At 60.0% G+C, this 24,635-nt stretch overlaps 5 protein-coding genes across 17 annotated transcripts in view; 1 reads left to right on the forward strand and 4 right to left on the reverse strand.

Moving 5' to 3' along the window:
• Window positions 1–241: 241 nt before the first annotated feature.
• Window positions 242–10,277, reverse strand: ZMYND10 (zinc finger MYND-type containing 10; the record flags this gene model as incomplete). Of its 2 annotated transcripts, none has more annotated exons than XM_080625281.1 (12): window positions 242–509; window positions 1,096–1,221; window positions 1,421–1,542; window positions 3,177–3,302; window positions 3,612–3,784; window positions 5,101–5,201; window positions 5,478–5,566; window positions 7,556–7,708; window positions 7,797–7,850; window positions 8,999–9,115; window positions 9,671–9,779; window positions 10,096–10,277. In XM_080625281.1, 12 exons carry the CDS (start codon window positions 10,275–10,277, stop codon window positions 425–427), a joined length of 1,437 nt encoding a protein of 478 aa, XP_080481407.1. In that variant the 3' UTR covers window positions 242–424. The 2 variants fall into 2 exon arrangements, with proteins under 2 accessions (XP_080481407.1, XP_080481406.1); XM_080625280.1 differs by having other exon boundaries at window positions 242–598.
• A 30-nt stretch (window positions 10,278–10,307) lies between these two features.
• On the reverse strand, window positions 10,308–13,684 carry NPRL2 (NPR2 like, GATOR1 complex subunit). 10 transcript variants are annotated; one of them, XR_013957620.1, is made up of 11 exons: window positions 13,487–13,684; window positions 13,288–13,379; window positions 12,726–12,894; window positions 12,356–12,464; window positions 11,956–12,092; window positions 11,572–11,669; window positions 11,446–11,482; window positions 11,196–11,289; window positions 11,004–11,121; window positions 10,678–10,792; window positions 10,308–10,463 (listed from the first exon to the last, which is right to left on the reverse strand). XR_013957620.1 is itself a non-coding variant. In XM_080625284.1 (11 exons), the coding sequence occupies exons 1-10, from the start codon at window positions 13,556–13,558 to the stop codon at window positions 10,695–10,697; spliced, it is 1,143 nt and encodes a 380-aa protein (XP_080481410.1). In that variant the 5' UTR covers window positions 13,559–13,684; the 3' UTR covers window positions 10,308–10,463; window positions 10,678–10,694. The 10 variants fall into 10 exon arrangements, 8 of the variants coding, with proteins under 8 accessions (XP_080481410.1, XP_080481413.1, XP_080481412.1 ...); XM_080625284.1 differs by having other exon boundaries at window positions 10,678–10,820; window positions 10,913–11,121; XM_080625287.1 differs by having other exon boundaries at window positions 10,909–11,121.
• CYB561D2 (cytochrome b561 family member D2) lies at window positions 13,554–14,764 on the forward strand. 2 transcript variants are annotated; one of them, XM_080625292.1, is made up of 3 exons: window positions 13,554–13,960; window positions 14,041–14,078; window positions 14,248–14,764. In XM_080625292.1, exons 1-3 carry the CDS (start codon window positions 13,690–13,692, stop codon window positions 14,749–14,751), a joined length of 813 nt encoding a protein of 270 aa, XP_080481418.1. In that variant the 5' UTR covers window positions 13,554–13,689; the 3' UTR covers window positions 14,752–14,764. The 2 variants fall into 2 exon arrangements, with proteins under 2 accessions (XP_080481418.1, XP_080481417.1); XM_080625291.1 differs by having other exon boundaries at window positions 14,041–14,764.
• A 43-nt stretch (window positions 14,765–14,807) lies between these two features.
• TMEM115 (transmembrane protein 115) lies at window positions 14,808–18,898 on the reverse strand. Its single transcript, XM_080625290.1, has 2 exons — window positions 17,879–18,898; window positions 14,808–17,172 (listed from the first exon to the last, which is right to left on the reverse strand). Exons 1-2 carry the CDS (start codon window positions 18,730–18,732, stop codon window positions 16,974–16,976), a joined length of 1,053 nt encoding a protein of 350 aa, XP_080481416.1. The 5' UTR covers window positions 18,733–18,898; the 3' UTR covers window positions 14,808–16,973.
• Window positions 18,899–20,504: 1,606 nt separating this feature from the next.
• The window catches only part of CACNA2D2 (calcium voltage-gated channel auxiliary subunit alpha2delta 2), a 207,369-nt gene continuing 203,238 nt past the window's right edge, over window positions 20,505–24,635 (reverse strand). Inside the window, exons 31-38 of one of the 2 annotated variants that reach the window (XM_080625351.1) lie at window positions 24,250–24,321; window positions 23,924–24,076; window positions 23,364–23,416; window positions 23,218–23,273; window positions 23,003–23,126; window positions 22,325–22,434; window positions 22,020–22,108; window positions 20,505–21,595 (exon numbers count right to left, since the gene is read on the reverse strand). In XM_080625351.1, coding sequence (XP_080481477.1) covers window positions 21,467–21,595; window positions 22,020–22,108; window positions 22,325–22,434; window positions 23,003–23,126; window positions 23,218–23,273; window positions 23,364–23,416; window positions 23,924–24,076; window positions 24,250–24,321 — 786 coding nt within the window. In that variant the 3' untranslated portion in view covers window positions 20,505–21,466. Of the gene's footprint in view, window positions 21,596–22,019; window positions 22,109–22,314; window positions 22,435–23,002; window positions 23,127–23,217; window positions 23,274–23,363; window positions 23,417–23,923; window positions 24,077–24,249; window positions 24,322–24,635 lie in introns of both variants that reach the window. The other variant, XM_080625352.1, reaches the window with a different exon arrangement.

The following is a 24,635-nucleotide window of genomic DNA, read 5'->3' on the forward strand; positions in this document are numbered from 1 at the left end:
TCACTTCAACACGGCTGCCAAAAGATAAGAGGTGACATGCAGGCCTTCTCACCCCTTCCCTTCCCGGCTCAGCCACAAACAACTTGGCCAAACCTTACTGACTCCCTTTTTGGGTTCTCTGGGAACTCTGTTATTACAAAGGGGGAAAACAGGCACACACCCCTCTCCCTAAGTGCAAGGGAAGGGAGGAAGCAGTTTAGCATCTTCAGCTAGGAGACCAAGCAGGAGCCAAGCAGCAGCGTGGTGCACAAGGAGGTTTATTGGAGAAGGCTGCATGAGGGGTGGCAGGAGAGGCTGAGCCAGGGCAGTGCTGCCCAGGGCTGGGAGCAGGCAGGAGGGGCCTCTACAGCTTCTCTGCTCCAGTCATTGGGCTGTACACAGAGTGGGAGCCTCTGCCTGGGTGAGGTACAGCCCACTGCCTCTCTCACAGGTCATGCACGCTCGTTGGTGCTCCAGCCATCAGGTTGCAGGCAATCTTGTGCTTCTGCCAGTGCTGGACCTGGCACGCCCTGTGGAAGAGAAGCCGCTGCTCAGGGGCTCTGCTGTGAAGCGGGGTGCCCAAAGCCTCAGCAGGGACACAGCAGGGCCACATCCAACCCTAGGAGCGAAGCAGTGACATGGACAAACCTTAGCACCCTGCTCCTGTGGGCACCGGGCGCGGAGCTGGCAGGGCTGGGCATTAGCCCAACAGGGAGGTGGATGCAGCCCCCAGTTGCGGGGCTAAGACGGTTTAACACCAGCCCTTGGCAGATGGTTCAGGACCAGAGATCTAATTTACTGCCACCACCCCAGCTGCCACATCCCAGGCTGTCACCTGCACCCACAGAGCTATGGGTGCTTTCCTCCCCACTCCTGCCACACCAGGGTGCGGGGGAGGGAGACACTGTCACCATGGGAAGTGCAGCCCATCACTGCTGTCAGTGTGGGCAGAGGCAGCTCAGCACCTCGCAGTGGCAACACAACCCTCTACCAGTGTCCTGGCACACCAGCCTTGCCATAGGATGTGGAGAGGTACATGGCAAGTGGAGTGACAGCAGTGCAGAACGGGCAGCACTGGGGGCTGCAGGGGACACAGGGACTGCAGGGCTCCCTTACCGTGAGCAGTACCACTCGTTCCGGCAGCGAGAGCACCGCTTGGCCGCCTCTGTGCCACACACCCTGCAGCGGGGCTTGTCGGGGGCCAGAGCCTCCATCATGTCCAGGCTATAGGTCTCTGCCCACCTGCAGCAGGCAGAGAAGGGGTGAGGCTGCTCACAGGGAGCTGCTGACAAGCAGCAAGCTGTCCCCACTGCACCCTGTCACCCAGCCAGTGCCACAGACTCCTCCACCCTCCCAGTGCAAGCTCCATGCGGAGCACCCATGCTGCTAATGGGGATACTGGTTCCACCGGGCACCCTGTGCGCATGTACCAGGGCCCTACCTGCAAGCCTGGAGCTTCAGCTCCTCCTCAGTGGGGCTGAAGACGTGCTTCACCTGGTGCTTGGCAATGGCTTCCCACTTGCCTGCGTTTTTCTTGAGGATGTGGTCCCAGATGACGGGAACCTGTGGGGAGAGGCAGAGCAGAAGGAAGGGGTGCTCATAGCTGTGGTACGGGGGCCTTCAAGGGGACAGCCAACCCCAGGCATGAGAAGCATGTCCCCCAGGAGGCTGAGCAGAGGCAGCATGGGCAGAGGCGAAGGAGTAGGGAGCAAGGGTGTGCTTTGGGGTACATGGAGGGGATGGTTCTGCTTGACAATGAGTGTTCAGGTTAAATGAAGCAAAACCTTTGGGGTTTGGTTGGAGCTGAGAGTGAAGCCCCTGACCAGGAAGGCCTGGGCTCAGCCCCTGCGTGCCGGCAGCAGTGTGAACCCTGTGCTCCGGAGCTGTTTGCCTGAGCACAGTTTTCCACTCGTCACTTCCCTGAAGGCGAGCGCCTGGGGCAGGGCTGGCCAGTGCGAGAGGGAAAGCACCAGCCAAGAGCATCGCGGGATGTTTAGGCTCTGGAGATGCTGCTTCAAACGGCGCTGCCTCCTCCAGCAGAGTAAAAATAGCCAGGCCTGGAAGGGGAGGAGGCTGCTCTGGGAGCAGCCGAATGGAAAAAGGCCTTTCCTCAGCTTGGCTTGGAGACAAGGAGTGAGTTCACTGCTTTCTGGGCAGAGCAGGGAGCCCCTGTGTGTGCTTCCAGCTGGCTCCCCCTGCCTGCCCCCCGGCTCAGCCGCAACCCTTGGCAGAAGCAGGAACGGCACCGGCACAAAAGCGGAGCTATGGAGAAGGGCAGCAGCCTGGGTGAGGGCTGGACGAGGTCCCCGGGCAGCAGCTGCCTGTCCCTGTGCCGCTGACACACTGACAATTGAGGCCTGTGGAGCTAATCCATAACCACCTCACCCTGCTGCCACCTCAGCCCCAACCATTGGCCTTCCTCAGCCCCAGCTCCTGGCATTTGTCATGGCTCAGCTCTGGCCAGAGCACATCATCCCCCTCCTGGGCCTTGCACCCAGCTCTGCTGGGGACAGCATGTTTGTTCTCCTCACTGCCCAACCTACCCATCTGATTCAGTTAGTGGTGTGGGAGCCTCCAGCAGTGGGGAAGAGCCTCTGCTTTTCCCAGCTGCCTATTTGGAGATCTGCACAGTTTCTCCCCTCAGCTCACACAAAGACACACTTTGAAGAAACACTTTACTCCAGAGATTACCACTGCATGGATTAAAACCCCCAAGAACCTCACACTGTTTGAAGACCCTCAGGGCTCAAGCTTCATACATCAGCCGGGAACAGTTTGACTCCAGCCTCTACCACCAGACCTTGGCATCCCTCTCTACACAGTGTGCCAAGCAGCCCGTGGCCAGGGGGAGTCCAGAATTCAGCAGGAAAGCACTGATGAATGTTAAACGAAGAGTTAATTGTTAAAGCAAACTAGGGGTTGTCTCTGCCCCATGCAGTCTCAATGCAACCCAGAGAGCTGTTTATAACTCAGCATTTATGCCTTTAGATGTGACTGTATGGCCACCCCAGCAGCATGACAAGACTCCCACGCCACACACAGGCACCTTTGCTAGCAATAAAGGTGTAATTGTGAAACTGGTGTTTGGCTGCTTCACCCTGGGCACCACCTCGCCAGAGCTGAGCCTGGGGAGAAGAAAAGGGTGTAGGGAGTTATCAGGCTTAAAGCAGAGAGGTGTAGGAAGAGCCATGGGATACCTGCTCCAGAACAAGATCCTTTTTGGGGGGAGCTGGCTCTGTCACTGCGAGGTGGCTCAGAAATCTCTGCATCTCCACCAGGTTGGGCAGCTGGTCAACAAGGACATCCGTCAGGAACACACGCAGCTGTGGCCACAGAGGGGAAGAGAAGTGAATGGAGAGAGGTCAAGACAAGGGAGCCAGAGCTGGGGAAGCAGCATGGCGAGAGCAGGGATCTGTGGGGCACTGGCAGAGTGACCCATAGGGGTCCCATGAGGTGCACTTGCAAACACAAGCTTTGCTGCTTCTGGCACGGTGACAGTCCGCACCGCTCTCGCACCACTGGCTCCTAGGAGCCCACAGAGAGGATAAGGAGAGATGCATGGAGGTGCCTAGTGCTGGCAAGGTCCTACCCTGTGCTGTGGGGCTCACAGCCTTTGTGGCGTAGGGCCCTACCTTAAGGAGCTGGCTTCTGTTGAAGCCATCAAAGTGGTATTTGCGCTGGCACTCGGGGCTGAGCAGGAGGTTGAGGAGGGCAATCCACACCTGCCCATCGAGCTTGGTCATCTTCACCTGGTCTTCAGGGGGCACCTCGTGCCACGTGCCATTCTCAAACTTCTTGAACTTGCCTGAGGGACAGAAGAACCCAAGGCTCCAGGGAGAGACAGTGCTGCAGCTCAGAGGTAGGAATGCCAGCCTGCACTCACTGCCTCACTGCAGTGCAGGCAAGCCCCTATGCTTCTGCCTGCTTCAGTTTCCCCACCCTTTTGCTCAGCATAGCACCCTACCTGGTACTGAGACAATATATTAGAGAGTAAGAAAAGCATAAAGAACATGTATTAAAAGAAAAGGGTTGTGGCAGGAACTGGAAGATCCCTGAGATATCTCCCTCTGTACTTGGCCAGGAGTGTAGAGCACTGGTAGATGGTGTGGGAGCCCACAGTGTAAAAACAGAATGGCTGGAGAGCCATGTTTTGGGCTGCCAGCATGGCCAACACCTGCTTTTCTGGAATTTCTTCTGCCAGTGAAAGCCACAAGTAGCATAAATACAACCAAAGTGACAAAACGAGCTCCAGGAGCTACTGTGCTGCTCTGGGGGGTGGAGGAGGATGTAACCCTGCATCTGCATAGCCTGGAAGTGCCTTTGCACTCTTGTTGCTTTCTAGGCCCTCCCTCAGGGCCTCAGATCAAAGCTCCCTCTTGACACCCTCAGCGCACAGGCAGAGGGAAGGGATGTGTTTCATGGCTGGACGACGGAGGAAAGCTCCCACATCCAGCTGGGCCCCTCAGCGGGCACAGAACCACGTACTTCCCAGCATCTCCTCCTCCCCTGCCCGTACTGTGACCCCCCTAGTGCAAGGCTGGGAAGGGGTGTGGGTTCCCACAGCCCAGGCTGTGCCCACCCCTGCTCAAAGGCAGGCAGTGGGGGAGCTGGAGGGTGGTAGGGGGGCAGGAGGCAGGGCTGATGGTGATGGGCACAACCTGATCAGAAGCCTTCGGCAAGAGCAAAGCTAAGTGATCAGCAGCCTCAGGGCCAGTGGTTTGCTGCCTGGGAGGGCCCATGGCTGCCTTGAATTCTTAGTGCTGGTCCTATAAAGGTGCAGAAAGGCTGAGACAGGCACTCTGGTCTTTCCGTTCCCAGGACAAGACTCCCTAGAGGAGCAAGTGAGGCTGGCAGACCTGCTACACTCCTGTCCTGGCCATGATCGGCTCAGAGACATAGCCCTGTGTGAGGATCGGCATGGGAAGCTCTGCAGGGGTCCCCAGCCCAGCTGTGCTGCAGCTGCTTTCGGCAGGAAGCATTAGTGAGGAGCAAGGCGGGGGGAGGATGGAGGGGAGTGTAGAGGAGGAGCAGCTTTCTGCAAGGGCTCCTACACCCTATCAGCGGATGCAGGTCCCAGCATGTCATCATGGTGCCCCAGGTACCACAGGGCACAATCCATACCTGCTTCCTGGCAGCTCCAGGGGCAATGCTCCACCAGCTCAACAAGGAGGCAAGGCAGGTTGTGGGTGCTCAGCATCCGTGTCAGTGAGCTCAGGGGCAGGCTGGAAACAGGGCAGAAAGGGTGAATGGTGCTGGCAGACAAATGCAGAACAGATACAAACGCTCCCTGAGGCAACTGGGGGAGGCAGGAAAAAAACAACGGTCTGGGTTCCCAGGAGTACCATAGAGCAAGGTGGGTGCTGCTGCCTTTGCCCCCCACAACACTGCCATCATGGATACAGGCAGCTGCTGAGAGGGATCCCAGGCACTCTCTGTGATCCCATGGAATCTACACTGGAGAGCTGGGCACATGTGCTCTGCTGGTCCTGGGCACCCACCTCTCCACCTGGTCGGTGATGAACCGCAGCACGGACAGGGCTTTCAGGGCAATCTCAAACTCCATCGCCTCCGCCTGCTTCTGCAGCTCCTGTGGAGGGACAAGCACAGCCTCAGGATTGCAGGCCCCATTTCCCAGGAGCTACAGGGAGGAAGGCTGTGGGCTGCATCAGTAACCACAGACTGGGGAGGAAACCAGAGCCCTGCAAAACAAACTCTGCTTCTCCTCTTGATTGTGCCAGCACTGCCTGTTTGCCAGGGCAGCTGCAGAAGTGCTCACAGCCCATTGCTGCTCATTCCTCATCCCCCTACCCCTAACGGGTCATGGGTGGCCACCAGCAGCAGTGCCCCAGCACAGGGACACCTCCTGGAAGAGGCCAGTCCCAGACTGCTCCTCTCTACCATTCTGGGATCATCCTGCAGCCCATGGCCGTGCAGAGACCTGTGAGGTTCAGGCAGGGGGAAAGCTGCACGATCAGCAGAGGAAGCAGAGGAGGAGGAATGACAAACTTGGCCCTGGCACAGCTGCAGTCCTACATCCACCCCTCCTGCATCTGCCTCTCCTCTACAGCTTGTGTACAGCCAGCTGAAGTATCTGCCTGTGGTTATCCCAGTCCACAGCTATGCCATGCTTTCCAGCCACCCAGCCTCCTTCCCTCCCCAGGCAGCATGGACACCCCATGTGATCCCCACGTGCTCAGGATAACAGCCTGACCACCCTCTGACTCAGCCTCTTTCGGGACCACTGGCACAGCCGATCTGAGCGGTGCCAAGTCCCTTTCCTTGGCCCAGGCCCAGCTTCTCCTCCCCAGTCCCAGATGCTCAGCAGCTCACATTTTCGTGCGCAGAGCACTGAGCTCAGCACCTCGTGTTCCTCTGAAGTGCCACCGCAACTGTTCCCCTACAAATTCCTGTGGTAAGAAGCCCTGTGCTTCCCATGCCGGTGCCCCACATGCTACTAAGAAAGCCCTATGGGCTCTTACCCCCCTCCCTCTCCAAACTCCTGCAGTGAGGCCCTTTTTTACAGCTCCTGCTGATATTCAGACCTCATCTCTGCTACCTTCAGGCAGGGATTATGTTTTGCCTGTGCTTCTGGGGGACAACTGAACAAGTCTTGCCCCAGGGGTTATCACCATACAGAGTCACAAAGGAGAACAGGCTCCACAACACAGAAGAAGGCAGGAACAGCTTTTTCACAGGGGGTTATTGTATGTGGAGTCAGGAGAGGCTGGAATGAATCAGAGGAAACCAGGCTCCTTGGGAGACGAGTGCTTTTTAGAATGCTATTGGCTGAAAAGATTGTTTTATTTTAAACTTGAGCCATGTCAAAGCACTAACAGAGGCACCCCTTCCCCTCCCCAGCTGGGAAAACATTTCCTGGAAAACATCCTTATTGTGCTCCGGAGCCCTCCACTTCCTTCCCTTTTCTGGAAGAGGAGCACGTGCTCAGGCAACAAGCCAAAGGATGGAGGCAATGTGGGGAGGTCCAGCCAAGTTTGCAGTCGCTTTAACCCTGCTGCTCCAGACATTCTTCATGGTGTGTGCAGTTTGAAGGAGAGAACTCAAGGTGCTGAGAAGCATTGGAAGCAAAGAGAGCTCCCACGCTGGGAAGGTGTGCACAGCAGCCTGGGAACACCTCAGTGGGAACAGCTCTGGACTCAGTGCTGGCCTGGACCAGCACAGAGAGGAGGTGTTTCTCAAAGAGCCAAGCAAGTTGGAGGGAAACATGTTAGGATGATTCCTCATCATATTATACATTGATTTAGGAAAGGATCCCTCTCATGGTTAACCCTGGCTGGCTCTTAGCAGCAGCCAGCTGCTAAGGTGGCTTCACAAGCTGCAGGGAGACATAGCCACACAGCTTTCAAGAGCAGTGGCAAATGGCCAAAACCCCTGTAATGAATGTTTTGCCTTACTGTCAACTCTCCAGCATCCCCCCTCAGAGCTCAGACTGTGCCCTGCAGGATGCCTCAAGCTGGAAGCCGTGGCTGTCTCCATGGGAAGACCTCCTCTGTGCCTCTTCAGGCTGCCCACATCCTCCATCACGTGTCTCCAATGAGCTACAGGACTCTCTCCTCACCTGCATGGATGAGGGGCTGGCCACATCCTCAGGACAAAGCTGCGCCAGGGTCACTGTCTGTCCCTTGGTGCTCCGAGCTGCAAGCAGTGTCAGCTTTCGGTGGCAGTAATCAATCAAATCCAGAATGCTATCCTCTGCTGACTCGCAGACCTCCTTCACAACAACAGGAGTTTCACAGAGGGTCAGCCCCACAGGTGTGAATTTCCATCCCCAGCTGAAGAAAGCTGAACCTGCCTCTCACCTTGTAAAAGAACACTGTCTCCAAGAGGTTAATGATGGAGGCTTCATGATGCAGCTGCAGGAGGAAAATGGCAGGAGTTAGATCACAGTGGAGCAGTCACTAGCACCGAGGGCACAGGCAATGGGACCAAGAAAAGAGGTCTTCTAAGAAGCTGCTTATGTAGTTGTGGCCAAACACAAGTCCAAGAGCCAAATGCAAGTGATGTAATCTTTAAAAGAACTCCAGGTCACGCAGGTCACATTAACATTTATGTTAACATGCCTATGACACTGTAACATGCTGATAGAGAACCGTGCTTCCCAGCAGGCAGGGCTCTCCAGCGCCCCGGCTTTGCGCTACCGTGGCAGTACAGCTGTAGCCCTTAAGCAAGCTGAAGCCCCTGGCACCAGCACAGAGTCACTGCCTGAGATGGAACAGCGACCTTCCTGCCTGTCGGTGCTGCTCTCAGCCCCCTGGGACTGGGCAGGCAGCCTTGTCCGGAGACCGGGAACCATGAGATAGCTGACTGGAGGCAATGCTGCCTCGATACAAATGGCTGCACAGGGGAACATCACCTTGCTCCAGCAAGTTACCCTGGGGTTACCCTGGACTGAAAATGGGCTAGAACTTTAAAGCCTTGGACAGATTTCCTTTAGGGCAAGGGCTGCATCCCTCTGCAGGGAAGCCCAGCTCCTGACATCATTCCATTGCCAAGAGTGGCCCAAGGGACTCCTGCTCCCGGGAGCTCAGTAAGAAAAAACATTTTCCTTAACCTCAGAAGCATGTAACCTCTGAGAGGCCTCTGGTTAGAGGTGCCAGAGAAAAACAGTGCTCAGAGGGGGGGAATTCCCCAGGGAGGCTGTTGCCTGGGATCGAGGGTAGCACCAGGTCTCTGACAGCTGCGAGCCAGGAGCACAGCCACCACCAGGAGCGGCTTTTGCTGCATCCAGCAGCTCCCACAAGCTCCTGGTTGGAATTAGGCAGGGGTGCAGCCCTCCACAGAGCTGAGCTATCTCTGTCCGTCCTGAGGGCAAGGACATGGGCTTGTCACCACTCATGGCTTTGGGAACCAGCTGCTTCCCAGCATCACACTGCTCAGCATGGCCTCTCAGCCTGGTGAGATGTAAAGCCCCAGCTCCAAGATCTTTAGGGTGAGATGTATGTTTAAGCACAGTGGTGTCCACCTCGTATCCAGGCTCATTCCCCCTGCCCCCTCTACTCACCACTATGTAGATGGGGAAGGTGCTTCTCGGCTTGAAGTCCTCCAGCCGGCACAGCACAGGGAAGACCTTGTGCTTCCAGATCTCCACAGAGATCAGCTCGCCAATGAGAACAGGAATCTAGAGAGGGGAGGCACGGGGAAAGTAAAGCCTTTCAGACCAGTGCTGCAGGGGGGAAGCAGTTTTACTGCTAATGCTCAGCCACACAGACTTTAGAGTCATCCCATGGAGGATGCCTTGGGGCATGCTGCTGCCTTTATATTCACCCAGCTTGGAAATCAACTGGTTTTCACCAACAGAGCAGTGGGCAGAGAGCTCCTGAGGCTGCAAAGGGGGAAGGTGGCCATAAGGAGCTGAGCAGGGCCAGGGCAGCACCCATCCCTGTGCAGCCCTTCACATGCGGGGTTGGGACACCCCAGGTAAAGCACTGAGATCCACAACCAGAGGGGCTGGTTCGCAGAAGAAACCAGAACAACCTCCAAGAAACAAACCAGAGACCAGCACGTACAAATGCCACAGCTTGACCTTTAATTAAAAACCAACCCAAACCAAACTGCTCAGAGATACAACCGGTTCTTCACCATTTTATCCCAAAATTGCACATTGTCCACCAGACGACCCCAGCTCCAGCTGAAGGCCTGGCACAGGGATCACCACCACACGCAAGGAGCTCACCTTGGCGTAGGTGACCAGCAGCTCAGTGAGGAGCTGCTCCTGGCCCACGGAGGCGCTCAGGATGGCGTCCATGTTGAGCTTCTCCACAGACTCCTGCTGCCGGAGCCATCTGCAGGGCAGGCAGCAGGACATCAGTGCCACGGGCTGCTGGACATGGGCTTCTCATGCAGGGAAACCTGCTCCTGGCACCCCCAAACCCCACAGTGTCCCCTGAGCCTGGTGTGCTCCCTGCAGCAGCAGCTGCACCCACGGCACTGCCCTTCTGCCTGCCCCTAATGAGGACACCCCGAAATTGGGGTCCTCCTCTCCCCCTACAGCCCCAGAAGGCACACCCCAAATTGAGAGCCCCCCCCTTCACGCTTCCCCGCCCAGACTCCCTTGGGACCCCCAGAACCCCCCTCCCTCCACACCGCGTCCCCCCGCACCGCTGCCCGCCGATGTCCCGCAGCTCGGTGCCCTGCAGCGCCCGCACCAGCGCCTCGGCCTCGGCGGGCAACAACAGCGCTGGCCCCGGGACAGCCATGGCGGCAGCGGCGGCGTCGCTATGGCAACGGGCAAGAGCTGGCGGCGCCTTTACCGCCCCCTGCCGCCTCGGAGAACGGAGCATTGGGGGAGCGGAGGGGCCTCTGCCGCCCCCTGGCGGCGTGGAGGAGACACGGCGGCCGGCGGAGGACACCGGGCTCTCGGGGACACAGACGGGAGCGGGCGGGGGGACATCCCCGCCGTCACTTCCAGCACACGATGATGTTGGGGTCGTTCTCCAGGCGCTCGTCCAGCTCCTTGTAACTCATGCCTGCGGGGGTAGGCAGCGGGGCGTCAGTGGGGTGCCCAGGAGTGGTGCTGGGGAGCTGGCTGGGGTCCCCAACCCCTCCCATTGCAGCACGGCACAGAAGCCAGCCCAGTCCCATTTCCCGCAGTCGGCACAAAGGGGCGAGGGAGACCCTGACAGCAGTGCACAACCCGCGGGGCTCTGCCTCCCGCCGGCCCCAAGGAGCCCGGCTCCTCACCGGTCTTGCAGCAGATCTCATCGTAGCTGTGGCAGCCTGTGTACAGCCGCGCTGGGTGGCTCCGCTCGTCCCGGGCGACCTTCACGGGGTATTTCTGGAGCCGTCGGATAAGGCCCTTCATCAAACCAAACTGGATGAGCCTCCTGCGCATGAGAAGAGGCTGGGACCCCCATGCTGGGGTGTCCAACACCCCCTTCCCTTCTGGTTCCACCATGCCCCACCATTCCCCACCTACAAACATAGGGACTGGGCACTCCCTCCTCACTCCGCCACCCCTGGTGTCACCATCACCGCTGGGAATCAAGCAGGAGGGCGCTGGGACCAACCTCTCATCCACCCTCTGGAGCTGCAGGGTATAGCGGGAGATGAGGTCTCGCACCGTTGTGCCAGGACTCAGTCCGCAGTACAGCTGGAACACATCCCTGAGGCTGGCGCGCTTGTGCCCTGCGGGGACAAGTCACCAGTCAGCTGCCCTCCCCTCCTGCCTCTGCCAGCAGCCCAGCACAGGGTCGCCGTACCTTGCTTGGTGACATAGGACAGACACTCCTCCTGCAGACACTTGTCATCCACTAAGTCCTGGACCTTCGGCGTGGTGCAGTAGACATTGGAGTACTGGAGGGTGAGGGGAAGCAGCTCTGCTTAGCCACGGCTCCAAGAGAGACAGACCCGCCCCACTCCCAATCCCGCTGTCCTCCTGCATGGCCACCCTCATGGGATAGCCGCTGCCCGAATCCCATTCATGGCCCCACACTCCATGGCTTGACTCACCTGGAGGATGGAGACGAGTGTGACGACCCCATAATACCTGCAGACAGACAGTGAGGCATGAGACCCCCTCTGCGAGCACCCACCAGCCCCCTCCTGCCCTCTGGCCAGGCCCTTCCATGCACTCACAGCAGGTTTTGCACTGCAATGCGCACCAAGTTCAGCTCCACGTCAGCTTCTGCAGAAATCTTCTGGACGTGCCGAAAGCCATCAATGTAGGGCAGGATCTAGGAGAGGAGGAAGCAAGAGCTAAAAGGAGAGAGAGCAGAGGCCCAAGGCATCACATTGAAGCCCTAGAAACTCCCCCATGTGCACCTGGACAGGCTGGCTCCATCCCCAGCAGCATTTTATCCTTGTTGGGGAAACTGCTTGTTCAAAGCACAGGCACAAGGGGAGCACCAAACCATGCTTATTAATGTGGCGATGTGCAGGACAGCCCGACACCCCTCTGCCCTGGGCAGGCTGGAAACAGATGCTGTTCAAAGCATGCTGCCTCTGGTCAAGCACACACACCTGCTGCGTGGTGAGATCCCACTGGGAGTTGAAGAAGTCGTCCTTGTCTTGGGTGAAGACGGGGACATCGTATTCCTGCACAATGGGGGGGTCCGGGCGCTGCTCGATCACCTTCAGGTGGATGGTGTTGGACTCATCTGGCCGGGGAAAGGAGAGCGCTCAGTCCCCACAGAAACCTCTGCTCCCTCGGGAGCTCGCAACCGTCAGCCCCAGGCACCACCAGGCTGCTCAGAAGTGTCTGCAGCCATCACCCCATCCCTTCCGGCACTTTGAGCCACCAAGGGCAAGGCTGGATCCAAGTGCAGGCAGAGCAGATTTGGGCAGTGAAAGGTCCAGCTGCCTCCCAGTACCACCCTGCCCCACTCCTGCCCTTACCGCCGGGCTAGCAGGGCTTCCATACCTATGGGCAGTGTGCACTTTCCTTTGGCATTCAGCTCCTCCATCAGGATGGTCATGATGGGAACCAGCTTCTGCTTACTCTCCTCGTTGGAGATGAAGCCACTTTCCAGCTATAAAGAGAGCAGAAACCCAAGTCAGCTCTGCCCCACAGGACAGGAACAGAGATGTGGGGTTCCACAGATCTCGGTTGCTGTCCACTCTTCAACTTCAAGTGATGTGTGGGTAAAACCAGTGCGATCACCTCCTGGCCGTAAACCTGGGTCCCTGCCCCAGTAACACCCAGTGACCCACAACATGCACCAGGCCACTGGTGACTCTGTGGGTTGGACTGTGAGGCAGCCAGCCTTTGCTCACACTGGCTCAGGGCTCACCTCCAGGGTGGTCAGGTAGCCAGCCAGCTTCTTCACTATGGGCTCCAGCGCACAGGCCTTGGCTCTGGCATCGCACACGAAGCCCAGGTTGAAGAGCAGAGCGTTTCGGCTGTACTTCTTGTGCTCGATACACACGGGGCAGCCAATCAGCTTCTTCTCCATGGCTGTCCTGCAGGATGACAAGTATAAACTGCACCTATGCCCCCAGGGCAGCCTGAGCCTCACACAAGGATAGTTCTGGAAGTGTGGGGTTCTCTGCTTTGCACTTAAAATGATGTTTAATCCTCAGATGGCCAGAGTGTAAAACACACGCAATGAAGAAGGGGTTAAGAGAGTCCACTACTAGAGAACAGTCTCCTTTTAACACCAGCACTGCCCTCCAGACTCGTTTGCTTTTCTTGGAGTTGGCGCTGACAGAACCGCACTTAGCATCGGCCACCCCCAGCCCCGGGTACCCCAAACCTCCAGCACGGGTTATCACGGGCAGCAACTGAACGTGGGGTCCGCTGCGACAGACCCGGAGCTTGCGTTGCGCATCCCCGGCGCATCCCGCGGCACTCACACGGTGATCAGCTTGTTCTGCAGCTCGGGTTTCGTGATGACGTACACCTGGATGGTGTCGAACAGCTCCCGAGAGATGAAGTCCTCAGGCACCTGCAGCGGCACAGGCGGATCAGCCCCAGCCTCAGTTTCAGCTCCGGTCCCGGTCTCAGCCGCCCCCCTGCAACGCTCCCGGGCGCCCATGCCCAGTGTGCTCTCACCTGGTAGGTGATCTTGGGTCCCAGCGTGGGGTGGAACTCGCTGAAGAACACGCACTCGATCCTGCCGCCCATGACGCACCGACGGCGGGACGGGCCGGCCCCGATCCGGCACGATCGGCGAAGCCCACACCGCGCCTGCGCCCGGCCCCCGCCGGCCACCGTAGCGTGTATCCCGGGGGCCTCTCCGTCACACGGCCGCGCCGATGTGGGCGGGTTCTCCCCTGAGTGACAGCACCTACCACCAATCAGCGGCGCTCTCCAGCGGACTGACAGCTCCCCTCGCCCAATCACGGCGTGAGGCGCGACGCGCCCGGCTCAGCGGCGGCGGCAGTTTCCCCCCGGCCGCCATGGCCCTGACGGCCGAGACCGAGTCCCGGTTGTACCGGTCGCTGCGAGCCGCTGCCGGCGCCGCCGCGCACCTCGTGGCGCTGGGCTTCCCCACCGGCGTGGCCGTGCTGGCGCGGCCCGGATCCAGTGAGTGCGGGGCGGGCGCGGGGCCGGGCAGGGGCGGGCGGGCCGCGTCTTTCTTCAGCTCACCAGCCCTTCCCTTGCAGGCCTCTTCTCCTGGCACCCGCTGCTCATGGCCCTCGCGGTAAGTCCTGCCGCCCGGTTACCGGCCCCGCTGCTCCCCGGCCATGGGCACGTCCCCTATGCCCCGCCGACCCGGGGACAGCACCCGGCACGGAGGATGAGTCCGTGTCTTCGCGGGTGGTGGGAGGCTGAGCCCCGTGGACGCCAACCCCCTGCCCTCTGTCTCCCAGTTCTCGTTCCTGATGACCGAAGCGCTGCTGATGTTCTCCCCGGAGACCTCGGTGCTCCGCTCCTTCTCCCGCAAAGTCAAAGTGCGGGCGCACTGGGCCCTGCAGCTGCTCGCCCTCGTCTGCGCGCTCCTGGGGCTGGGCATCATCACCTACAACAAGCACCTGAACGGCAAGGCGCATTTCGTGACCTGGCACGGGCTGACGGGGCTGCTGACCGTGCTGTACGCTGGCGGGCAGTGCGCAGGGGGTGTGCTCCTGCTCTATCCCAAGCTCATGAAGAACTGGACGCTGGCCAAGCTCAAGCTCTACCATGCGACCTCGGGGCTGGTGGGCTACCTGCTGGGCTGTGCCAGCCTGATGCTGGGCATGTGCTCCCTGTGGTTCACCACCTCGGTGACCAGCGTCTCCTGGTACCTTGCCATGCTGTGTCCCCTCCTCACCAGCCTGGTTATCATGAACCAGGTGAGCAACGCTTACCTGTACCGCAAGCGGAGCCAGCACTGAGGGCCTGACACAGAGCTGAACTTCCCCTGCGTGAGCCAGCGAGGTCAGGGCTCCCCCTCGCACCCCCCACGGGGGTCCCCTGCTCTCATAGGGTCTCCTCAGAACTCGATTTCTGTCTACTCATCTCTCGTCCTGGATCGTCCGTAGTGTCTTGTCCCCAGGGAGCAGCTACGACGTGCATGACACCAAGCGGGCAGGAGCTGCCCTCCTCATGCCTGCCTTGGTGGGGATGTTTCCCAACACAAATTAAGCTGCTGGTCCCTGTGACAGCTTGGTGCTCACTGCTGGGAACCGTAGGGTTCACTCAGGATTTGTGTTCCTTTTTCCTTCCCACCCAGGGCTGCTTTGGAGCAGGCAGGACAGGAGCCACTGTGTCCTGGTGAGAAGGCCAGGGAGTCCCTGCTCATGCATGAGGCTGCTGTGGCACCACACTGCCTCTCCTGCCATGGAGGCAGCTTGGCTAGTAAAAGCACAGGTACAGTTGTGGCTGCAGCCACAGGAGGGCTGAAGCAGAGTGGCAGCACCCATGCCAGATGCAACAGACAGCAGCACATCCAACACCTCACAGCACAGCCCCATGCAGACACCTGGGAGCTTCCCAGGACCGATGCAGTAAGCCCAGCCTGGCAACCACAGATCCATGCACAAATCCTTCCTGCAGGCTGGGAAAGCAAAGCTTCAGCCTGTCAGGAAGGGGGGTCATTTTATAAAGCAAATTCCCAAGCCAGGCTGCAAAGGAGCAGGTGTGTCCCTCTGAGGGGCACAGGGAACAGTGGGAGCATGGCTCAGCGCAGACCTGGGGACAAGCCCTGGAGACAGCCTACTAAACAGTCCCCAAGAAGGCAGAAAGGAACATCCTCCCCTTGCCAGCACAGCAGCCTGCCTTCAGCCCGCCTGACATTGGGGATCCTTCTGCTCCTCAGCACGTACCCTGCCCCTAGCAGGGCTGGAGAGCTGGGAGCACCACCCAGGCTGGAACATTCCTCTGTATCCAGAGCTTTTATTCAATAAAGATTTCAGGCAGCTACAGTGCAACAAGCCCTCTTTACTGCTGGGGGCGGGGGGTAATTCTGGGTGCAGGCAGACATCCCCCCCCCACTGCACACTTCTCACCTCCTGCTTGCAAAGGGTCTTTCCCAACCTGCTGGGAGCCTCTGGGAAGAAACCCCCTCCTCAGGCTCCTGCAGGGAGCCCCCAGGGGCTGCTCTGTGCCTGCCCCATGCCCTGCACGCACTCTGCTGCAGGAGCCGGCTCTTTGAAAGAACTCTTTATTGATACCGAAACGTCTGTGGTTTTCTCAGTTGACAAAACCTCGTGTGGTCCTTTATAAAAATAATCACACCTTATCAACCCGTGCCCCAGGCTGGGGAGCGCCTGGGGGTGCAGGAGCTGTGAAGAGGCTGTCACAGGGAGAGATCCTCTCCATCCAGAGAAAAGAACAAAAAAGCCGATCAACACAGAGGAAGGGAAAGAGAAGGGGGAGCCCACATTCTACCTGCAGGACAGAAAACCTGCTGCTGAGGAAGCAGCGAGAGCCCCACCGTAAAAAATAGTTCCAGCTTCTAGTGTAATCAGACAAACGGATTAACCAGAGAGCAGCCGAGGGCACCGGCTCCTCGTAGGGCTTTGCAGGTGACAGAGGGAGGAGGAGAGAACCCTACCGTGAGGGGCTGGGTGTCTCCTCCTGCCCCGTGGCCTGTCCCCCGCCTGACAAACCACTGACCTCCTGCCAGGGCCGGGGGAGGCTCCCCACAGAAAGGGATTCAGAAGAGACCCCCACCAGCCTTCCCGTTCCCTCGGGTGGGGACAAAACTACCTTCAGAAAGGAGGAAGTAAGTGTGGAGCACTCTGGCCAACCCCGGGTGCGAAGGAGAAGCGAGGAATCACTGCCGACTTTGCTCCTGCATGGGTAAGCAGTGGCCTGGGGCAGGGATCAGCACCATGTCCCCTCCCAGAGCTGCCGGTGCTGACGTCCACAGGCTGCTCTGTGCCGAAGAGAGCGGCTCGAGGATCCCACGTCCTTGTGGTGGTGGCAGCGTCGTAGTCCTGCGTGCCCGGTGCTGGCCCCGAGCAGCAGCGAAGCATTGGAATGAGGTAGCCCCCTGCCTCTGCCGCGGGAGGAGTCCCCACACCCACCGAGCATTCTGGTGGTGGGGGGCACGACGGGGGTCAGTAGCTCTCCAACAGAGACCGGGCCGGGAAGGGGGCAGCGTGTCAGCCGGTCACAGCTGTGATGGGGCATCCTGGAAGGTGATGAGGTTGGACTCCTGGCTGGAGCCCTTCCCGGCTGCGCCAGGGTCGGGCAGCAGTGGGCTCTCAGTCTTGACTGTCACTTCCTCCTCATCATCCTCCATGCTGGGCCAGGCTGACTGGTCCTCCACACGCTTCAGCCGCTCATTCAGGGCCTTCAGGGCCAGCTGCCTGTGGGGCAAGGGCAGACAGGCAGGTTACCTTGGGTCAGGCAGGCATGGCACGGTTAACAGCTTTGTTTCTGGCTCTGGCTCCTTCCCAGCAGGGGAGGGTGGATTCAGCAGCACTGGAGGTGACCCAGCACACCTGGGACTGCCCCACAGAAACACTCTCAGACTACACATGCAGGGTTTTCATGCCACATGGAGCGCTCGGAAGCTGTCAGATGGCACACAGCCGCTCCGGAACAGGGGAAAAACAGAGCAGGGGAAAGCCGAGTGCCAATGCCTGGTCTAAACCTTCCTATTGGGAGCCGAAACGACAACGCTGGGTGTGTGGGAGGGCCGGGGCATGGAACTGACTCACACTTCCTCCTGTGCCAGGATGGGAGGCTGCAGGGCTGTCACTAGCAGGGGGCAGCACCTCTCATCCCCTTTCCTCCTGCAGGGACCCCAAACCCCAGCTGCCCCTTTGCCAGGATCTCCCTGCTCCTCTCCTGCACTTCCACCACCGCTACACATTTGGAAGAGGTGGACAATGTCCCCCCACCACGCCCTGAAATGCTCCCCACCACCTCATAGCAGGGAGGGCAGTCCTCCTGGAAAAGGCCCCCCTTAGCACCCCGCACCCAAATCTTCCCACTCCTCCTCATTTAGACCTTAAACCTGACCCTCCCTGCCCATAAACACGATCCCCAGGGAAGCAGGGCAAGTGATACCTCCTCCTCTCGGCGTCCTGGGGGTCTGTCCCTGGCAGGCTGATGGTGATGGAGGACGGGGCACCCACATCGTAGCGTTTGACTGTCTTGCGACAGACTTTCACCTTCACCAGGATGCTGTGAACCACGTTGGCCACCAGACCCACCACGGGCTGCAGGATCTCGGGGAAGAAAGTGGCAAAGGCGAAGTGGTCGGACATGTCTCCGCGGCCTCTGCTGTGCCGCTGGTAGAAGCGGAGATAGACCCAGCTGGAGAGGAGCCCGAAGCCGTACGAGGCCAGTATATTGCTCTCGACGAGTGCAGCGAGCCGCAGCAGAGCCAGGAGAAGCAGCAGGAGCATGGGGACAGCCTTCATCCTGATCTGGGGCACCTTTAGCACGGTGCTGTCCCCTATCGTCTGCTTGAGAGCCACCAAGACTCCCCCGAGGAAGCCCAGCCCGCCGTGGATGCGGACTGCGAACAGGTACGCGAGGTGGAAGGAGGCCACGTAGGTGAGGAAGTAGGCGAGTGCCGCCAAGAGCCCCACCGAGACGTTCACCACCGCGAAGAAGACGAGCAGCTCCAGGGCGCCCCAGAGGGGCTCCAGCAGGCGCCCGGCCGCCCCCAGCGTGGCCAGGCTGGCCGCCAGGCCCCAGGCGCGCTGCTCCACCAGCCCGTGCGTCAGCAGCGTCCACACCCAGAAGTTCGGGGGCAGGAGATAGCCGGGGGTCACCCCCAGCCCGTAGGCCGTGTCCACGCCGAAAGAGAGCAGATACAGCAGGAGCGCGGCGGCGCTCAGCGACTTCACCACCACGCTGGTGCCGGCCAGCGCCGCCAGGAAGTGCTGCCGGGCCACCGGCAGGTACCGCCGCATCTTCGGCCCCCAGCGGCGGAGCGGGGCGGGGCTGCCCCGCGGGGCCTGCAGCGCCCGGCCTCCCCCCGCCGGGCCCCGCTCAGCCCCGGGCCGGGCCCTCCCGCCACCGCCTCAGGCCGCGCCGGAGCCCGCTGCTGGGCTAGGCCGGGCGCGGACAAACAGCGGCGCTGCGCATGCGCGGGGTGGGGAAGGGCTGCGGAAGAGGAAGGGCCGGGGCGCGTTGCGGGGCATGATGGGACATGTAGTGCGGGCCCGTGGGGGCTTAAGGACACGGCGGGGGCACAGGGAACACGAACTCAAAGGGGGCACAGACACAGGTGGACACAGACGAAGCAGAAGAATGGGGGCACGCAGTGGTGGGGTTGTGGACATGGGGTCACAAAGCCGGGGTGGGGGGGACACGGACATGGGTGGGCTGCGCACAGGGGGGCACTTGGGGACACTGACACAAGAATACTGGTGTGGGGGCACAGGGATGCGGGGAGGGGACCACACAGCCCTGAGGGAGCCGGGGGGGGCTGCACCCCGCGAAGTGTGTGAGCCCGCAGCCCTGCCTGCGCCCTGCCTGAACCCTGCCCGTGTCCTGCCCAATGGCCTGGAGGTGCAGGCAGGCTTGAGGCATCAGCACCACGGTGTCCTGCCTGTCCCCCCCGCCCCGTGCCCATGTACCCGGGCAATGACGCAGCCACCGCCTGTGAAGTGAAAATATGAACATTATTTAATAACGGAGTCTCTGTAATAAACCATTTCAAAATATTTTACAAGGAGTCACACGCACGATATTTTACAAATCGTCTTTTTGTTGGGTTTTTGAAGTTTTCCAACTCTTCTGTACAAAAACAAAAAAAACCAAACAAACAAAAAAAACCCCAAAGAAATTAAAAATAAATGAAAGAAAATCAATTAAAACCCCAATGCTTTTGAATGAGCAGAGAGAAGCTTCCAGGCTGGGAACGGGGCAGGATGTGACCCCGGTGGGACCGGGGGGCCCGGGGCCACACCGCCCCTTTGTCTCATTGGTTTTTAACTTAAAATAGACTATATATGTATATATTTATAGGTATGTATAGTGGTGGTTTCTGGCAGAGCACCTAACTAGACTACAGAAGTACACACACTCCCGGTAACACAGAGCCATCTGTTCAAACACGGTTCCCAGAGACAGTAACCAAACACACACTGAAAAAGCTACAAGCAGAATGACCATTAATTAACCCCAGCACTAATTAGCGCCTGGCACCCTCCCCAGCCCCCCCGGGGTGGCCGTGCCGAGGGGGCTCCCCTGGCCCCGGTTGATGGGGTGGCTCTGAGCGGGGTCCCCGGGGGGTGAGGGGCCCCGAGGCTGCCTGCAGGGGTGGGGGCCCCTGGCACTGCTGGGAGCAGTGGGGGGCAATGGGTGGTTGGTACAGCCCCCCCTGCAACGCAGCACCCAAGGGTGTCACGGCTGGGCACCATGCACCACCCCCCCCAGCCCTGCGGCACCTCTCCTGGCTGGGGTGCTGTGGGGTGCCATGGGGTGCTATAGGATGCTATGCGTGCCGTGGGGTGTCATGGCTGAGCAGCTGCTCCATCTGCCTCTTTGGCACCCAGCGTTCTGGCTGGGGCACAACACCCTCACCCAAGTGCCCCAGTGTGAGCCCCAGCACCCCAGGACACCCCCAGTGCTGGGTGCCCACAGCCAGGACCGCAGCAGCACCCAGGGAGCAGCCCAGTGATGGTGCCCCAAGGGATGGGCAGGGGGGCCTGGCATGTCCCTTCTGGGGACATGCGTCACCTCCTGCTCCACTTCTCACCATGGAGCACATGGCGCAACCTGCCTGGGGACACATGGCACGTCCCCCTTGGCTACAAGCGCCACGCTCCCCTGGGCACTGTGGTTTCTTTGGCAGGGGAGCTGCGCAGGGCTGGGCGGGTAGGGTTTCACAGTGATCTGCAGAACGGAAAAGAAACAAAATACACTTCTTTTTCCCCTCCTTTTCACCCCAAAAGCTGTGCCCAAGAACACACGAGCGCGGCTGAGGCTGCGGCAGGCATCGGGGCTCCATCCTGCCCTGGCACAGGCGATGGCCGCTGCCGCCCCCATTCCATCCCTGCCTGCATCCAGCCTGAGCCCGCAGGGATGCTGGAGCCCCCGGCTGCCCTGCGCGCCCTGGGGGGCTGGTACACGCTGGAACAAATAATACTGACCCGCACAGACAAGTCCTTTCCTCTTTGTTGTTTTTTTTTTTTTTTTTTTTTTTTTTTCCTGTTAGTTTTTTTGTGTGTGTGTTTTGTTGTTTTGTTGTTTTGTTTTTTTTTTTTTTTTTTTTCCTTTTTCCCTTTTCCCTTTTTTCTTCTTTTTTTGTGTTTTCCCACGTGTCCTCACTGCTGACAGCAAACACCGCCGGTCTCCAGGCGAAAAAATGTCGGAAACTCGATGTAGAAAGATCTGCTTTAAAATCTTCAGGCTAAAAAAATAGGCGAGGTGGATGGGGGTCGTGGGCGCCGCCGCCGCGTTCCGAGTCCGAGCGGCCGGGAGGGCAGGACGCCGCGGCACCGACCCCGTCCCCGCTCTGCCGGGGGGCCCCTGCCCGCACCCCGGCTCTTCTTTGGCTGCGGCCGCCGGGGAGCACGGGGCGGCACCGCAGGGTCCCCGAGGCGGTGGAGGGGACGCTGCTCCCGCTGCGCCGGGCCGGGGAAGGGGATGGAGATGGAGCTTGAAACAAAAGAGAGCTGGCGGGGGGGGGCTGGGGGGCTAAAGGCAGGCGGCCGGGGGCAGCGGGTGCCGGCTGGCGCTGGAGTATAGGAGCAGCAGCTGCAGGGAGAGCAGGACCCCCAGGGAGGGGGCGAAGGAAGCCCCTCGGCCGCAGTCTGAGGTATCTTCCTGGGTGGGGGGCAAAGGGAGAGGGGCCATGGGGGATCCCCAGCGGTGCCTCAGCACCCCAGGGCACCCCCCATACCCCTGCTGTACCTCCTGTCGCAGGACCCCATGGCACTGCCCACCCGGAGGACACCCCATGGTGCTGCTCTCCCTGGTACTCCCATGGCTCTGTTCCCCCCCGGAGGGTACCCCATGGCATTGCTCTGCTAGGGACCCATGGCTCTCATCTCCCCAGGGGGCACCCCAAGGCTCCTGACCCTCCCTCCCACCCCACCCCCAGGCTCTGGACCCCCATCAGGGGGTCCCTCCACAGCACTGCACCCCTGGGATCCCCCCATGGCTCTGTTACCCCCCACCCTAGGGGGCACCCACTGCCCCCATCCCTCCAAGGCCCCCCCAGCTCTGCACCCCCCTGCACCCCACGTACTGTTGCATTGTAGTCGAAGCAGATGTGGGGGCCTTTCCGGTAGCGGGGCCTATCCACCAGCTCACACTGGTTTGGGTCCCTCGGGGGGGCTTTGCAGGTCAAGGAAACCACCAGGGACAGGGCAGTGGGGGCCCGTGGGGCGCCCAATGGCCATCCTCTGGCCTTATGGCCACAGGCTGGCTTCCTCGACCCCTGCCAGACCTCACAGCTCCTGGCCTCCCCACCCTGCCCCACAAACCCTGCCTGTCCTCCCACTGCTCTGCCACCATGTACTGGTGGGACACAGTTGCGACACCAAAGGATACCTCTTACCTCCGCCTGCAGCAGCTTGATGGACTCACACTGGCTGCAGAGGGGCTTGTCGGCCACCACGAAGAGCAGGTTGGTGTTGGCCAGCCTCTGCGCATGGAAGAGCCTGGGGGTGCGACAGCAGCAGGGACCCCACTGACCCTGTGCCCCGATCCCCCCCTGGCCCATGGTGCCAGCCCCACTGGCAGGTGGCTCTAGGAGGGGTGTCCCCATTCCCAATCTAATCCCCATCCTCATCCCCATCCCCAACCTCACCTCCATTCCCAACTCTAACCTCATCCTCATCCCCATCCCCATCTCCAACCTCACCCCTGTCCTCATCCCCATCCCCAACCTCATCACCATCCCCACCTCATCCCTGTCCTCATCCCTATCCCCGTTCTTCACCCTCTCCCAGTCCCCATGCCAAGGGGCTGCCCAGAAAACCAGCATGGATAGGTTTTCAGAGCTCAGTCCCACTTGGAGGGGCCTTGGGGATGTCATCATCATCCCGCAGCCCATGGGGACACTACCATTGCTCTGTCCTCCCTGCTTGGGTACCACAGCCCCCCCCCAGGTGCTGCACAGCATCTCACATTGCCCCTACGCAGGTAGCTGCCTGGGGGTCCTGGCAAAGGCAGCCTGGGGGTGTCCCCAACCCTGCTCAGGTGATGGGACAATGGGGACGGACCTACCTGGAGCAGTTGCCGCAGTCGATGATGGCGTTGTAGGTGGCGTTGACGGTGCTGAAGTAGTACTGGGTCTGCTTCATGATGCAGCTCGTCTCCCTGGCCTCCATGCTGTCCCCCGCCACCTCCTCTGCGCCAGCACAGCGCCGTGGGCCAGGGGACATGGAACCCCAACACAGACCCCAACCACATCCCCTGCCCACCTGAGCCCAGGGACTCACCTGTCTGGAACCAGCTGCTGTAGGTGAGGCCGTACAGGAACTGCTGGAACAGGGACCTGCGGAAGGACAGCGCAACCACATCAGCTGGCCTGGCCCCAGGATGCGCCGGTGCCACCCCACAGTGGAGGGGACGCGGCAGGACTCACCAGGCTGCAGCCGAGGTCCACCAGGCGAGGCTCAGGAGATCAGCCACGGTGGGCTGCGGGCAGAACCATGGAATCAACCAGGTTGGAAATTACCTTTAAGCTCATCAAGTCCAACCATTCCCCAGCCCTGCCAAGGCCACCGCTAATCCATGGCACTGAGGGCCTCGGCTGCACAGTGTGTGACCACGCGCAGGGACGGTGACTGCAGCCCTGCCCTGGGCAGCCTGTGCCAATGCCTGAGCACCCTTTCAGTAAAGAAATTGTTCCTAATATCCAATCTAAACCTCCCTGGCACAGCTTGAGGCTGTTCTCTCTTGCTCTATCTCAGTACATGGGAGCAGAGCCCAGCCCGCTCCTGCCTCCATCCTGCTGTCAGGCAGTTGTAGAGAGTGATAAGGTCCCCGCTGAGCCTTCTCTTCTCCAGACTAAACAGTTCCTCATCAGACTTGTTTGAGAGGGGGGCAGTGAGCCAGCAGGTCCCACGTGGGGTGCTGGGAACACACTCATGGGTCCCCAAGCTCCTGGACTGCCTGAGAGCCACCATCCCCATGGGTGCTCACCACAAAGACGCCACGGGGCGCAGCCCCTGTGTTGCTCTGGGCCTCGGGAGCACAGACGGACTGGAAGTCATAGGACTCTTTGCGGGCGTAGAAGGAGTTGTTATAGAGGGCGGACATCAGGTTGGCATCCACCTCGCTGAAGAACTTGCCCACCTGGGATGAGGACACCGAGTTTGCACCCAAACCATGGGTGCACCTCGCCATGGGTCGCCACTGGTGGGGACTTGAGTGGGGCTTTGTCACAGCACTTGTGACATTAGCTCAAAGGTCTCAGCTCTCCACTGGCATCCCATGCCCAGGAGAGCTGCTCTGTGGGCACTGCTCACCTGGTACCAGTGGTCCTCCTGGTTGGAGAGCACCAGGAAGCCCCCATCGTCGATGAGGACGCAGATGAGGTCCTGGGGAAGGAGGGCAGTGTCACCCAACCCTGGCCATGCTCAGGGCAAGGCAGGACAGGCAGGGCAGGGGGTGACGGGCAGGCAGGCAGGAAGGCAGCGTGGTGTCCCCAAGCCTAGGGGCTGCTCAGGAGCATCTTGGTATCAGGAGCACCCACACTGGGTGCAGGGAGCGGGAATCACCACCCAAGCTGGTGGGTTCAACACCCACCTTGAGAGGGCTCCATGGTCCAGGGTGGATGCACTGCCCCAGACAGCACAGGCAGGGCGGGCAGGGAGCCCTCCCAGCCACCCTCTGCTCCCTGCCTGCTGTCCCC

This window comes from Psittacula echo, assembly GCF_963264785.1.
Source record: "Psittacula echo genome assembly, chromosome: 9".
Lineage (NCBI taxonomy): Eukaryota > Metazoa > Chordata > Aves > Psittaciformes > Psittacidae > Psittacula > Psittacula echo.

Coding starts and splice junctions, on each gene's coding strand:
- TMEM115 (XM_080625290.1), bottom strand. CDS start 18,732: ATGCGGCGGTACCTGCCGGTGGCCCGGCAGCACTTCCTGGCGGCGCTG. Junction 17,173..17,878: donor CAGGACGCCGAGAGGAGGAG/GTATCACTTGCC, acceptor CTTGCCCCACAG/GCAGCTGGCCCTGAAGGCCC.
- CYB561D2 (XM_080625291.1), top strand. CDS start 13,690: ATGTGGGCGGGTTCTCCCCTGAGTGACAGCACCTACCACCAATCAGCG. Junction 13,961..14,040: donor GCTGGCGCGGCCCGGATCCA/GTGAGTGCGGGG, acceptor CTTCCCTTGCAG/GCCTCTTCTCCTGGCACCCG.
- NPRL2 (XM_080625282.1), bottom strand. CDS start 13,558: ATGGGCGGCAGGATCGAGTGCGTGTTCTTCAGCGAGTTCCACCCCACG. Junction 12,895..13,287: donor CAGAACAAGCTGATCACCGT/GTGAGTGCCGCG, acceptor GTCATCCTGCAG/GACAGCCATGGAGAAGAAGC. Junction 12,093..12,355: donor AAAGTGCACACTGCCCATAG/GTATGGAAGCCC, acceptor TTCCCCGGCCAG/ATGAGTCCAACACCATCCAC.